The sequence below is a fragment of the Orussus abietinus genome, unplaced genomic scaffold (genome assembly GCF_000612105.2).
Source record: "Orussus abietinus isolate OABI.00-Male unplaced genomic scaffold, Oabi_2.0 scaffold37, whole genome shotgun sequence".
NCBI classification, from domain to species: domain Eukaryota; kingdom Metazoa; phylum Arthropoda; class Insecta; order Hymenoptera; family Orussidae; genus Orussus; species Orussus abietinus.
In genome coordinates, this window is record NW_019394759.1 from 403,389 (window position 1) to 418,604 (window position 15,216).

General features: G+C 40.1%; 1 protein-coding gene across 12 annotated transcripts in view; it reads right to left on the reverse strand.

Annotated features, from left to right (window-relative positions):
- The window catches only part of LOC105696240 (inositol hexakisphosphate and diphosphoinositol-pentakisphosphate kinase), a 29,918-nt gene that overhangs the window by 10,770 nt on the left and 3,932 nt on the right, over positions 1-15,216 (reverse strand). For 2 of the 12 annotated variants that reach the window (XM_012418540.2, XM_012418562.2), the window contains 20 exons: positions 10,934-11,134; positions 10,581-10,721; positions 10,260-10,350; positions 9,830-9,996; positions 9,453-9,745; positions 8,783-8,977; positions 8,548-8,634; positions 8,174-8,362; positions 8,003-8,100; positions 7,272-7,409; positions 5,658-5,892; positions 5,301-5,539; positions 4,997-5,223; positions 4,762-4,898; positions 4,559-4,673; positions 4,234-4,473; positions 4,017-4,130; positions 3,775-3,807; positions 3,343-3,500; positions 2,973-3,121 (listed from right to left, as the gene is read on the reverse strand). In XM_012418540.2, the coding sequence (XP_012273963.1) occupies positions 2,973-3,121; positions 3,343-3,500; positions 3,775-3,807; positions 4,017-4,130; positions 4,234-4,473; positions 4,559-4,673; positions 4,762-4,898; positions 4,997-5,223; positions 5,301-5,539; positions 5,658-5,892; positions 7,272-7,409; positions 8,003-8,100; positions 8,174-8,362; positions 8,548-8,634; positions 8,783-8,977; positions 9,453-9,745; positions 9,830-9,996; positions 10,260-10,350; positions 10,581-10,721; positions 10,934-11,134 (3,247 nt within the window). Of the gene's footprint in view, positions 1-2,972; positions 3,122-3,342; positions 3,501-3,774; positions 3,808-4,016; positions 4,131-4,233; positions 4,474-4,558; positions 4,674-4,761; positions 4,899-4,996; positions 5,224-5,300; positions 5,540-5,657; positions 5,893-7,271; positions 7,410-8,002; positions 8,101-8,173; positions 8,363-8,547; positions 8,635-8,782; positions 8,978-9,452; positions 9,746-9,829; positions 9,997-10,259; positions 10,351-10,580; positions 10,722-10,933; positions 11,135-11,780; positions 14,795-15,216 lie in introns of those variants that run through there. The other 10 variants (XM_012418551.1, XM_012418549.1, XM_012418550.1 and 7 more) reach the window with 10 other exon arrangements.

The window sequence follows — 15,216 nt, forward strand, 5'->3', positions numbered from 1 at the left end:
AAAAAACGGAAATGCAAATAGAATAGAAATACACTAGTAGTTTACTGTGGTTAGTTAAATTGACGGTTCAAGGTGAAGCGAAACCCCTTTCAAACCAGTCGACTAGAATGACACTTTCTTTTTTTTTTGTGGGTGTTCCACCGAACCGTTTGAAATTTTACCACGCGAATTGTGAGCACCTAAGAAATGTCCTGACGCTTTTAAAATTTTGATCTAAAAAGAATTATTTTTTTCTTTAGCCTGGACTCGAACCAGGATGCCGCCGTGCTTCTATATTTCGATCGTAATACGATTTTTGTGTACTCTGATGTGCGATACGAAAGTGTCAGGGCTGTCGGGAAAACAATTTAGAACACTCTAGTAATCGACGAGCTTGCATTTGAACACGATAAAGGCAAAAAAAGTGTCTTTAGAGCGTCTGTGCTAAGATGAAAATAACGAGAGTAGGGCATGAAGCTCTCGGAGGCAAAATTTAGTTGGCACTAAATGCAACAGATGGCCCTGCAGTTGATCAATGGTATCACAATAGCAATGTAGTACGATATAGCTGCAATTAATGTATATAAACGTCGATAACGTGGCGTACTGTTTCAGATGGTATATCAATTTGTTTCTCGACGGGTTTCGCTTCACCTTAAATGCAAAAGAGATTTGAACGAGCACACTGCACACGCTAACCATGCAAGTACGAAAATTGCGAAACCAGGAGAAAAGAGACCGCCCGTTGACTAGACATTCGCAATAAGGAAGCGAAAAAAGTAATCGGAAAATACCGGTGAAACCTGAACGGATGATAATTCATAAACTTACGCTTCGGAGGACGCGTTAAATAAGATTGCTTCTGAAACTTAAGATGGCTTTTAGACATTTTCAATGCGAAACTCGTAAACGGAAGGTCAGTGCAGGGGGCTCGGAGAAGAGAGAAAGAGAGAGAGAAAAAAAAACGGCAAGAGACAGAGAGAAGTGAAAAAAACGAATAAAAGCCGAAGACACCGAGAGACATCGTGACGTGGAGAAATCATGACTGAAATGATTTCAGGAGGTTTTGGATCGGGATTAAGAGCGGCTGGATGGATCACGCTACCGTTGTGGTCCAAACAGTCGCTACTTGAAAATCTGTCGGCCTCCACGCGCACATCTATCACTGAGCAAAGAGTTATTTCAACTGAGTCCTACATTTCTTCGTTATCAACTAAACGTCGAAAATCATACTTTTCTTTTGTTCCACTAAGATGTAATACCACGTCAGGATCAATCTACATACAATATATATACATGTAATTGCTTAAAAAAAAATACTTATAAGAGATTCAAAGGTATTCGAGGCGGAATAGTAAAGGTGGAAACAGTGTAGAATATTTACAGGCGGACGGGAAAAAAAAAAAACTTAAAAAGGAAGTATTTACGAAGAACAAAAGCGGAACCTTGGTTAACCTGGGAGACTAAATTAGAAAAGTTCGATCGGAGATAATTCATAAGTATGTACAGAGCATTTGCTTGCAGGGGGATCAAGGTACGGTGCGTCGAGCTTAAAGTGCGTAAAGAATGAACCAGGGATGTTCCATAACAAAGGTGTCAGTGTCCGCTGTGAATGTTCAGTGACACTTTTTCACTCGATTGGGCGGTTGGCAAGTCAACAAATTAGCTTCTGTCGTACGAATCGAAAGCACTCTTACTTCGTCGCCTGATAATGGGAATACATTTGGAGCCCGTGAGGAATATCCTTATTTGTTCCTTCCCTCTCATCTGTATAATATATTGCACTTTGGAAGAACACAAGGCCCTATTAAATGGTTCGAAGCTGCTTCGATGGAATAAGGTGGATCGAAGAACATTCAGCAGTGCGAAGAAGATGTCTGCTCGAAGCATGGAGATCATTGGGAACTAGAGACCCTTCCTCGATACGAAGGAGTTATACGAAGGAAAGCTTTCCCCCACCTTAGGTGTAAGGGACTCGGTGCGAACCCACGAAATTTTGGCACCTGTGATAGCTATTCCCAAAGGCATGGTTCGTGCTGTGGGGTAAGCGAAGTGACATACCTTCATTGTTGACCGCGTCCAAGCTCTGATACTGCAGCTTGTCCGCAGCTACAAAAAAAGACACGAAAGAGGACAAAGAGGTGTCTACGTCAGCTAGTTCAGATCTCCTCTTTCTATTCCAGTTGCAAATCAGTGAAAATCTTTCAAGGGAATGATTCGAACCACTGATACGTACAGACTCATGGGCTACGACCATCTACTCTGCATTCCTACGCAGTCACTTTGCGAAGGAATGTAAAATACAGCGATGAAAAGAGGATACTGGTTCGCATACTTTTTCTGAACTTAACGTTTCTTCAGACCGCCATTAAAGAACTATGAATTTTGCTTTCGAAGCATCGATACCTCACATGGCGCTAGCGATGTTTCTGTAATCATTGCAATTCTTGTTTTCTTTTTTAACGTATACTTTCTTAGCCTTCTTTTAGAAAAATACGAGAGGGAAATACCTTCCACCTAACCTAGCTGCATACTTTTTTTAACAGAATCTTTGATCCACGCACACTGACCAATCAATGTTCCTCACTGTTTACGTAATCAAATAGAACCAGGTTGTCAAGTACTTGCTATTATAGAAAACTTGTTAATAATAACACTCGACGCAGGCTATTCCATTCTACAAAATCAATGAAAATGGGATTTAATTAAGGGGTTATTTTATCTCGTAATCATTCATTTTGGCAGATTTGTTAGTTAACCTTAATAGCAGGTTAATCAGAGTGTGCCGATTGGAAGCTGCTTCGACACAGTCTTTCAGACTAGTTTCAACAAAACACTTTTTCTTTCCCCGCAATGCTAGGGAAATGTTTCAATTAAGTTTAGGATTGTTAAATCAATTGTGCACCCACTGTACAGCGACAAGATGAAATAATGCTGTTTTTCCCAGCATAATTCCTTCTTTCGTCTCTCAGTCCAAAGACTGGTACACTTACTTTTGTCTGGCTTTTCTTGCCGCTGATGATCGTAACTGCGAGCTCTGGGCTCGTTAATTCCTGCAGCTTCTCGTTCTCGCCTTTGTCGTTGACTAGCTGCCAATTGACTGCCAAGTCTCGCTGCTTCGTGACCAGCTACAGTTCTAGCACTGTAAAGAAGAACTTTAGTTTAGTCTCGGTAATTATGATAATTAATGTATTCAGTCTTGGCACTACGATATACTGGATTAGATGATTAAGTTAATATATGTTTCTTCATATCAATACCTTTATCGCTGAACTGTCAGGAGAATTTGCATTTCATTTGAACGAAAAACTAGAAATTATGTTTAATTAAAAAAATAAAGGATAATTATAGAGGGTGACCCACCTAATAGGGATTGGTGCTGAACTTTGTAAGAAACCACTATCAAATGGTTCATCCATCATGTTTGGATCCAGGTCCATCATGTCGATGGCTCGACTAGTTGTCGGACTATCCAATATAGGGTCCATCACTTCGGGTTCCATGAGAGGAGGAGAGGTAGTCTTAAAGTTGAAAATTATATTAGCACGTTTTGCATTTGGAAACACATGGCGCGAGATCGAAGAGAAACAAAGTAAATTTAATTACTATTAATTAGAATCTAGTTACTACTGATTAGAAGAAATTAACAAAATTATTCGATTACTTCAACCTACACTATACAAAGCGTTAAATTGATAAATCGTTAAGCACCTTAAAAGTTGCTACAAAGAGTAATATATACACATAAATGCAAATATGATGAAATAACGAAATAATAATTATGTTAGTGATTACTCGGAACAAGAATCTGGGCGGAACAGGCTGAGCCTAAAAACAAAGGGACATCATTGTAATTAACAAATTATCCTATTGGAAAGAGAATACATGCATAGATAATGCAGCACATATACTCATAAACATTATAGAGACTAAACGGAAATTCTAAATAAATCTAAAGTAAACCACTGACCATCCATTGTTTCGTGCTGACATTATTAAACAATGCATGAAGAAAAAAAATGCGATCTTGAACTTACAAGCTGCATCGGTGGTGTCAATACATCGTCCTCAAGTATACCCAATTCCACGTCTTCTTCTTCGATGCGAGTGCTACACTGCGATGTGTTGTCTTGCCCCGAACCACCATCACCCTTCAACGAATAGTAAAATTATAATTGAGAATATTTTCCTACAGTTTAAAAATATCCTTTCATATATGAACCTATAAAATAAATGAATGGATTATTTGTTTACCAGATTGTGACTACTCTCGTTTCGAGAATGTGGCCTGAAGCCTGGTCCTGGTGGTAAATTCTTCTGCACACAACAATTCACTCCGGGGCTGAAGTGAAGCTCCACATGGAAACGTTCTTCGCTACTTGGATCTTTCGTTGGGTCTTCGTAGAGCATCACTACAATCTGAGACATATAGTTCAGCTCCGACACCATACTCACGTACTCCATTGCACGTCTCCACTGTTCATCCTTTATCACCTGTTAAGTAATTTGCCTTTCAATGCCATTTAAGTCTTTAAATTTGCAGGAAGAGGATTACAAAAGTAAATTAGATAAGTCTTACATCGAGAAGGCCACCATAACGCAGTACAGTGAGCAAAGAGTGAACATGACTCTCACTGGTGAAGTATAATCTAGTCCTCACATGTCGACCAGGACTCGACACTCCGTGCGAATACCTAAAATCATTTGTTAGAAGTTAATAAAAGTAATAACATTGGTACCGAGAGACTAAATTAATATGATACGCTAAGAAACATTCAATACCTTGGATTAAGCCTGTTTACAGTTTCTTCTCCAAACTCTTCGATGTTCCTTTGAAGATCGGCTCTGATTTTTTTCAACAGCGGAGTACAGATACCTTGACCGATGGTTAATTTCTCTTGTACTGTCAGTCCGTACTCCTGAAAGAAAATTGATTATCAATTATGGAGTTATTAAGAGCAATTTAAACGTCATGACCTAACACATATTTCTGCTGAGAATCCACACAAATAATTACCTGGGGAATCACTATGTCGGCGAGGTACTTTGCATAAATGTACAGTTCCTCGGCATGATCGAATTGCAGCGTGTGATTGTTATGCTGCAAATCATATTTTATGCAATCATAGATGTCAGGGATCTTCGAAATATCGAAGCGTTTGTGTTTCGTGCAAAAGTCCTTCTCTATCTTCCCCCATCGACGACCCATTAATTCCCAAGTTTCTCCGTGATACAGTATAGCATCTACAAATCAATTTAAAATATACATCTGACATTAGCCCGTAAACTAATAAAATGTAATCCAATGATTGTATGCCCACCTTTGGTCTTCGGGTCATCTTTCTTTAATCGGACAATATCCATTAGTTTCTGGATGAGTAAATGGACGTGTTGGCAACATCTTACAGGATTCTTGACAAAATCAAGAGCCGCATTGATGCTTAAGGCATTCCCAGGATTAATCTGTTCGCGATCTTCCCGTGTAAATTCACGATCTTGTTGTAGCAATTCGTGAAGTCGCGTCTTTACCCTACAACGATGTTGAATACCATTGACATCCCTGCAGGGTAACTAATACTATAAAGGTATCTATGAAAAATTGTTTCTTTGGACTAAGGCACTACAATTGTTTATAAAATGTAACATCTCTTTACAAATGTTGTGTACAATGCACTCACATGTTTTGGTATTTACTGCTATCGCAGTCATTGTCCAGCAGGCCATTGGTGTTCGCACTCTTCACCATTTGCACCAAGATAGGCGTTAGTTCTCCTTCAAGAGCCAATAAACCTTTGGCAAAAGCTGCCGCAGTCATTTGAACTCTTCCTTCATCGCTGGCATAAATTTTCAGATCATGTCGAAAGGTAGAATGCAACCGAAGCAGCCCAAGGCCTTGAGCACCAGCGTAGTCACCTGCGTAATAATATTACATTTTTAAAGAAGTTCTGCTAATATCGTATATTTATATTCAACAGGTTTGCAATTGTCAAAACAACAAACAGAATTTATAATTAAAAAGATTCTATGAACTTTCAGGACAATCTTTTCAATGATATAATGCTACGCCAGGAATTTTTTAGCTGAAAGTTTAAAGACGGGACCCATGTGTAATCATAGTATACATTTATATTCGCTTTCATAAATAGTAATCACGGAGTGAGAATTTATGATATCTTCTCTATGGGATGTACGAATCGGAATGGTGATAAATGATGAATCCTAGAATGGTTGTAATTCGTACTTAATAAGCGGTTCGATGTGAAAATGATATTGAATTGTTTTTCAACTACAAGCAACTAGCGGTGAAATTTGAAACTGAAATCATCATATCGTGCAGAAAACTACGCTATGTACATTTATTAACAAAAAAATATACCCGAATCGCAAGTTTATCGAAAAGTTTGTAAAATAATTCTATTGTATTCACGAAAATAATAGACTTGTCAAAGTCGACCTTGCGATTCGTGGTTAAAAGGCGTTAAAATTATTCTACCAGTAGATTTGTGGTTTAAGAAAGATGATTTCTCTAAACACACATCGAGGTGACCTACATCAATCTACCAGGAAGCAAAAAACTGGAAATTGGAAAGTTACCGTGGCTTGGTAACATCTCCGAGTCTTCCTCTGAAATAACATTAGTAATTAACCATAAATCACACTTTTATGGAAATCGTTCGAGTGAAAAGAAAAAAAAAATATGTATATAATAGATGCATCTCTGTCACATACTTTAAAAGCGATTTAACGTTAGCACATACTGTTTTTCTTTAAGGGCTCTACAACGAAAACTACACAATTCCTTTTATACAGTGTAGTGTAGAAGTATTAAACCAACAATACAATTGCAAAAATAAAAATGATCAAAGATGTTGCAGAAGGTATGTACACCGTACATCAGTTTCGTGTCCTCTGACAAATATTCATAAAAATGTGACGTTACGAAGGAGTTATTGGAAACTTCGAATGCAATTAATAGAGTCGTGCACGGAAGTCGATGAAAAAATACAGGAAAAAAGTAGCATTAGGATTCTATCATTTCCTATCGAACAGTTAGCAATTCTCTACAAGATCTCTCAATTCCTGTTTCAGTCGAGAAGCGTTATCTGCGCCATTCTGTGGTTCGTATATTGCCATAAGTCGAACGTTTCTTGAGGCTGATCTCGACGGGAGACTCGAAGTCGACCTAAAATGTGCACTTCCTCGAAAGGAATCAAATTAAGAGTCGAACTGATGCTCTTGGCAAAATCAACTTATTAGCAAGCAAAACAAGCATAAGAGCGTAAGATACGAACCACTAAGGTGTCTACCTTGACCACCAGGGTACATGCAGCGAAATATTCTGCCCAATTCTTCGGCTTGGATTCTACCGGCTGGAGTTAATTCTCCACCCCATTTTAAAATCAAGACCAGGGAAGGCTCTCCAAGACGATCTGAAATTATTTTAATCCGATATCAAACTTCATCGATCAATGCAAAAGTCTGAGAAATACCCTGCGAGACTGATTTTCTTTCTTAGTTAAGATGAAAACAAAACGTTTAAATTATAGTAACACCAAAATAAACAATTATCTTGTTAATTTCTTATCCAAATTTTAAGTACATATACGAAGAGAATCAGTAACGCGTTGCCAGTTCTACATAATCAACACACCGAAAATGCATAACTGAAATATTCAAAGGTGTAATTTCAATTGACTTAATATTATTGTAACGGAGGCTGAATACATTTGCATTAAAGTTAATCATTCAGTTATTTACGGAAAAAATTATTCACCGTTCTGTACGTACGAAATTCTATTAATAAACATATTCATGCATGTAATTATGTGCAATATTATGAATCCAGCAGAATTGATGATGATTTGGCTTCAGCGTCAAAGTTAAAAGTGATATATACACAATTGCTACCGTAGTTAAATATATTTCACTTAGCTTTCGGTTCGTCGATCGTAGAGCAAACTCTGCCATTAGAGTATTTTTAAGTAATAGGATCAAGACAGTGGAATAAAAAAATAAAGCATACTATAGGTGTTACCATCGTCGGAGGAACTTCCTCTCGGTCTACCTCGCGGTTGATATTTCATTTGCACCTTGCGATTAATTCCAGAAAAGTGTCCGTACCTAAAAAGAATTACTATCCGTTAGTACTACTAGATATACCAATTAATTTAGCATAAACTGATATGATCCTAACATTTCTAGAACGCTCTTCAGTTGCTCTAATTTGCCTTGCTTCTCTTCAAGTTCCGGACCAGCAGCTCGATGTTGTATTTCCGTGAGTAGGCTTCGGGCTGTATCCAAGATTTCTTGCAGCTGTTTGGGTCTCTTCAGCTTGACATGTCCATGCTTGTAACCATCGTATTTTGCGAATATTTCGAAGAACCTATTTCACGGAAAAATCTCAATAAGAATCTGGTACGTAACAAAAGCATTCATCTATTTCGGGCGATTCCTTCACGTGTAATCTGTTTTTATTATCCCATCCTTGAGACCTTTTGATTGATTAATCTGGTGGATTTTCAATTTACGTAGAAGATACAATAAAATAAATACTACGGCGAAACGTACTTGGGATGTCGCACTTCAACCTTCATCTTCTGTTTCGGAGTCCGATCACCATGTCTGATTACTGCCACGACACAACGTAGTTCCATCCTATTTGTAAATAATTTCCCAGCAAGAACCGAATTAATTACATTACTTCATATACAGTTTTAATAGAAATATCAAATTATAGATATCAGTAGACTGCAGGTAATCGATTATTGAACATCATCGGAGGATCAGCGAAGAGGTTACTTACATTTTGCCAAATGTTGTAGGTACAATTGGTGGGTCATCCAACTGGAATGGTACGCTCCAGGGAATGTGTAATGTGGGAGCCAGCTCCCTTAATATCATATTCCCTAGGATTTTAGCACAATCGTCATAGTACTTATTGGAATTCTTCACAAAGCTGAATCCATTGACGTCGCAGACAAACGACTTGCCGTTAGCACTGTGAAAGACAAAGAAAAACAAAATCTTTAATTAAAACGTATCGTTTGATAAATAAATACAGTGGCGAGCACTTCGTCTGGAACAGCACAAAACACTCCGAAGGCACTGTGTCGACTTCTTCTGGAAGTCTCATAGAGCCCCGGTGCTTCGGAGTATTCTTCGCAGTCACTGTAACGTGATAGTCCTTCTAAGGTAACACTGATACTATCATTGGAATGAGTACTCTACGATGGTGAGTTAAATAATTACTCACACTCCTTATTCGCGACGTAATTCGAGAGAGAGGAAACAAGAGAGAACCTTACTTAATCTGAGAGAAGACGTAAAAGAGTTTCAAATCAATGTCACGGAATAATCCTTCCGATTCTGTACTTTGCACCATGACTACTGCATACAGAATAACTTCCAGTAGTCACAGCGCAATGTTTAAAGATATGCGTGATTTTAATATTCCAGAATATTGCAATTCTTACCGCAGTAAGTCGAATCCGCAGACTGTCTGTTTGAAAGCCAAACAGACCTTTCTACTAATAAGTTTCTCCGCATTGCTGAGTATAACTGGATAGCGGATCTCTTTCCCTTCGGAGTCCCTTTCAACTTTGCCATCGAGAGCAGGACTCTTCCTGGCTTCTGCATGGGCATAGTCTGGCCCAACCGTGTACACCTTGACGTCGGTGCCATCGGTGGGCATGAAGTCTTCGTAAATGTAAGAACCAGTCTTCCGAACCCGAGACTCCGGAGAATATACACTACTTCGGCTGCCTATCTGTTAAATGAATATTCTTTGTTAGATTCAAAACACTCGTGTAGACCACCTATACTTTAATTATTAATTTAATGAGTCTCTTACCTTTCTAAACAGCCTTTGGCTACCACCGCCAGCGGAGGTAGGGTAGTAGATATAAATGTTGTGATCTTCGGCAGAGACTGGCTTCTCGACGAAGGGTTTATTGAACGTCACTCCGTTAACTTCTACGTGGTCTTCGGACTCTACTAACTCATGATCTGAAATAGATCCTTTGTTCTTCGCATGTCAAAAAATTGAACATTCAACACAGGACAATGCAACATGTTAGAATTAAAGAGACTCGAAGAGTTTAGCACTTGAGGAATGACACAGTATTATGTATCGATAAGCATCGACAAGCATCGAAAAGCACTGTTCAAGTTCATCGAAGAACAGCGAATGGTCATCGAAGAGTAAGAAGTCTGGGCCTTACGGAGCACTGCAAACATTAGTGGGATCGGTCAGAAAGGAATAATAATAAAAAGTGGCTTACGTTTTGGATCTGCTGAATCCCTATCGAGGACTGCATAGCGAGGGATCTCGATTCCTTCTCCATCCAGGATTGCATATACCCTCCTTCGATCCTGCTTAGCATAATGCAAAATTCTATTATTGTTAGCGTTGATTCTTTCACGAATACTGACCGACTTAATTTCCTAGATAAAGCTACCATGCTCCATAATCTAGTTACCGTACAGAATAAGACACAGAAATGACTGAAACCTCAACGATAATAATAAAATCAATACATCACTCGGGGATGGAACTAAACAAAATCTATCATTTCTCCTCCATTCCTTTCCATTTGCCTCACCTGAATGTCATACTGCATCGGTAGATTATTAATAATAAATGGGCTACGAAGGTTAGCATAACTAATAGCTTTGTCGAGGGGGAATCCTTTACTATGAAAGCTTATCAAGCAGTCGACTATAGGCCAGTCCTCGACGGGTTCCTGTAAAAATAAAATTGTATACTACTAAGTAACGTCTTAAAGAAAGACTATAATACTAAATGTCATTATCTCTACTCGGAATTTCTTATAACAAAGCACAATGAACACAACAGACCGCAGTCAAAAATAGAAGATGACAAACATCCGAAGATGAGAATAGGAATATATTGTTAAATCCGAAAATATTTATCGACACTGGCAAAGTGGCTTACCTTTAAAATGACTTCTTCAGGGAAGACAATGATCTTGATGTATTCGAACTCCTCGAGGCGGGTTAGGATTTCCTTCATCGGTTTACTCTGAGATTTCTTGGCCATAGCGCATATACCCACCAGAACCTGCTTCCCTTCGCCCTCCAGCTCCGATCCACCCATGCACCCATCCTCGCTGATGCACCCGTCCGACAGCTCGCCCTGCAATTGAAAAATATTTTTACAACCCCTTCGACAAGTATAACCACACAATCAAGTTCACGGTAGAACGCAGTCTAGACCGCAAATTCGCAAAACGTTACGAGAACGTTCGTAATTGTAGAAACCATCTGCACAATTTATTGCGACCAATGACAGAGGCGTCAAGGTGGGAGGAATTAATGAATTCGTTGAAGCGGTCCCAAATTAGCGCGGCTAAATCCGTTGGGAGACAACGAAGAGACAACGGATTTAGGAGGTGGTCCAGCATAAGGTCAAGTTCTTCGACGAGGACCAAAGTGGTACTTCGCAGGACGAGTGAATGAAGAGCCACGTGGGCTTATTCGTGCCAAGAACTATCGCGGTAAATTTCGCCTGTCAAAATCTCCTTATACGACTCACACTTAAGCAATTCAGTGGTTGCTGGCTGGTAAGACAATTCATCACGCCAGAAACGCAACATTCTGTTATTGTTGGATTATTCGCAAGGTGAACGGTTACTGCCAGCGATGGGGGGAAAAAAAAAAAAAAAGGAAAAAATCGCGATAACATAGAGCCTGCGTTTTTTAACGCGATAAACGGTCGATAACAATTTGCGCAAATCCGGGGAGGAGAGGAGCCGCACATCGCGCATCGTTTGGCAACGTACGAGGCAATCGTCGCAGAAACAGCAATCCTCCAGGTCTTCGGGGTCGCCGTTTTCCGAGCACATCGTCGAGTCCTTTCCAGAGTTCCGGTTCCTCCACTTCTTCAGCCTCCACCAGTCCTTCCACCAGGTCCACTCCATCGGCACCGAGGTTCACTCCACCATTTCCGAAATTAATTTCACCTTTTCATAGCCCCTCCTCTAGCAGTCCAGGTTTCTTAGTTCCGGAGTTTCCTCCACAAGGAGGTATCCCTCCTCCAGTGCACCCTCTATCCCTCTATTTAATCCAAAGTACATTCTTCTCTTTAATTTCTCACCAACGAGATCCCCGATCGCTCCTGATTACCTGTCAACCTCTTATCACGAAAAAGGCTTCTACAGCGGGAAAAATGATTATCCCGGGGTTCGTTTCAGCAAGAAAAAAACCGCGATAAGACTCTACCCGGGGTCCTGTGTTCAAGATCGTTTATCAATTTTTATCAACGACAGGTCGTCGTCCGGTGCTCGTTGTCGGTACAATTTATACGCCTTATTGTTCCCTCTTTATTTCCGTATCTCCGGCTGCGAGAATCTTGCCCTATCGCGTTAAAACGGAGAGTTTTAGGTGAACCTCGGAATCGGGAACTCGAGCGCGAGTTTATCTATCGTGCCCCGGCGAGTGCGTGGAAGCGACTGGCTCTCGGAGTGCGTCTCGCGCGAAAAGCTCATCAGCTGTTTACCCAAACCACAGGGAGACACTCCGCGGGCCACTTCCTGTGACACGCTCGACGAGCTTACGAGACCTAACACAAAATTTGGGTAATCCAATCCCGTGACGGTGGACTCGAACCCAGTCAACAAGAGCGCCTAATTCTGTCAACAAGTGGGTCAAGAATTTCCCGAATTAATGCCTCGTGCCGACGAGCTCGAAAGTAATAAAAAAAAGTTCAAACTTTCACCTCTGCCGCAAATCTCGGATTGAATACGTCCTTCGAAATCATATTTCGCTCGACGGGTTGAAGTTTTTCAAGGCATAATTTTGGAATACCTTTGTTGTATCGCGATGTAACAAGGAAAATGACGATGCCAACTGGCTAGAAAATCAATGTCAAGCTTGAGAAAGAATTTCCCGAATTAATGCCTCGCGCCGACGAGCTCGAAAGTAATAAAAAAAAGTTCAAACTTTCACCTCTCCCGCAAATCCCGGATAGAATACGTCCTTCGAAATCATATTTCGCTCGACGGGTTGAAGTTTTTCAAGGCATAATTTTGGAATACTTTTGTTGTATCGCGATGTAACAAGGAAAATGACGATGCCAAGTGGCTAGAAAATCAATGTCAAGCTTGAGAAAGAATTTCCCGAATTAATGCCTCGTGCCGACGAGCTCGAAAGTAATAAAAAAAAGTTCAAACTTTCACCTCTGCCGCAAATCTCGGATAGAATACGTCCTTCGAAATCATATTTCGCTCGACGGGTTGAAGTTTTTCAAGGCATAATTTTCGAATACTTTTGTTGTATCGGGATGTAACAAGGAAAATGACGATGCCAACTGGCTAGAAAATCAATGTCAAGCTTGAGATGATGCCATTTAGTCGATTTTCAAAATTTCTCACACATTTCATCTTTACGATATAGACTATTTCTTTCGAACGACGTATATTTCGTTTCTGTTCGTGCAATTAGGTGAGCGACAATTAGCGAGTACGCGTAATAGACTCTTGTCACGCCGCTGGGATTTGCCCATGAGATATCCCCGTAAAAGGCATACCACGTCAAAAAATAAAAAACGGACTAGGGCATCGTGGAGAGCAATTCCTCGTGTACGAACGCACGTATCCTTCAATTGCACCGAGGAACGGCGGAGAGCGTGTCACGTTCTACGATTCCAGCAAATGTTTTCCATTATGCAATGGCTTTATGAACGACTCAGCCTTCCACCCGCGGTTTACGGTCGGTAGGAATTAAACTTCCGCTAGAATTTTCAGAGTTAAAGCTTTCCATTGATCTTAATAAATTCCTTCGGCCTTGGATGCTCTTAGTAAATTATGTCATCGAGTAATTTATCCCTCGCTCGGCACGGTTACACATTTTTTTTCTTTCTTACTTTTAGGTTGCGAAAACCAGCAAAAGCGAAATCATTATTTTCTAGTAATTTACGAGACGAGTCTTTTCCGCATCCTCGCGTATTCGCCAATGTCAACGCTCGACCTTATTTGCTGTTTAATTAACTACAAAGGCACTCGAGCCATTAAGTACGTTGGTTTCTTTTCTCGCCTCTTGGAACAAGTACATATAATTTTTTCTAAACCCGGCAGATGGCTTGCATTATGCAACGATAATGAACGCGTTACTGTCTGTGTGGTGCACCATTCCGCTCTTGGCGTAATTCAGATCTGCGTTTCCATTAGCATTTCATGATCAAGGCCTCGAGCCAGTTTCCATTCCTCGGTCTCGTATATCTATGAGGAATATAAATTATTCTCCGCCTTAGTTCTCGTTTTAGTTAACAAAGCTCGTTAATCCGACCTTACAAATACGACACGCACTTATGGCAACTGAATGTGTCCTTACTTGCACTTACAACTTACGAACTTTTATCACTTAAACTGGTTCGAGATTATACGCACCACTATCACCCGCGAGGGTAGCAAATGTTTACGATTATGCAACAACGAAGACTGAGCATAACGGCTGCAAAACTCACGGATACAAGTGCACTTATATTTTAACGCGTCATTGCTTGATATTCTCATTTATACATTTTTCAATTAAGGATAACGCTATTTTTTTCCACCGACGTCATAGAATGTCCTTCCATGAATTCGAGTCGATTAGAAGTATGTACCGCCTTGTTTCCGCATTTCCGTACAATCACATCTTCGAGGGACGTTAATGGAGTTATCGGTTTTCACTTAACATCGTGTCACGCGAAATGACAAAATATTCTAAGAGACCGATTAGATACGGAGTCCTAAGAGGTGCCTCCAGTGCGTCCCTGTCGAGCATCGATGGACAACTAATTGGCGATTCAGCCAAAGTTAACACCTGCTACAGCTATCGCCTAAGCCAACTGCACCGCCGCACTTGTCGGATGCAACTGAGTCAGTAGTAATAAACGCGAGTAAAACAGTCATTCCGGGAGTAATAGGGCAATCATTAATCTTGAAATATATATCACTGGATAAGGCGGTACGTTCCGTCGAGATTCGATGAATTCCAGTCGATGCTTTTCCTCTATTACCATTTAACGGGAGATATCGCTACATCCACTGTTAATAATATCCATTACTTTATCCTTAATATCCATAGTATACATGAAGTCGACATTATTTCAGGATACGATATTTCGAAATGTCCGTATACAATTCTATTCCGGATTTCGTTTTACGAGTATACAAATTTCGAAATCATTCCTATACTAACATTAGATTACACCTGAGAGAATTTAATGGCGATTGT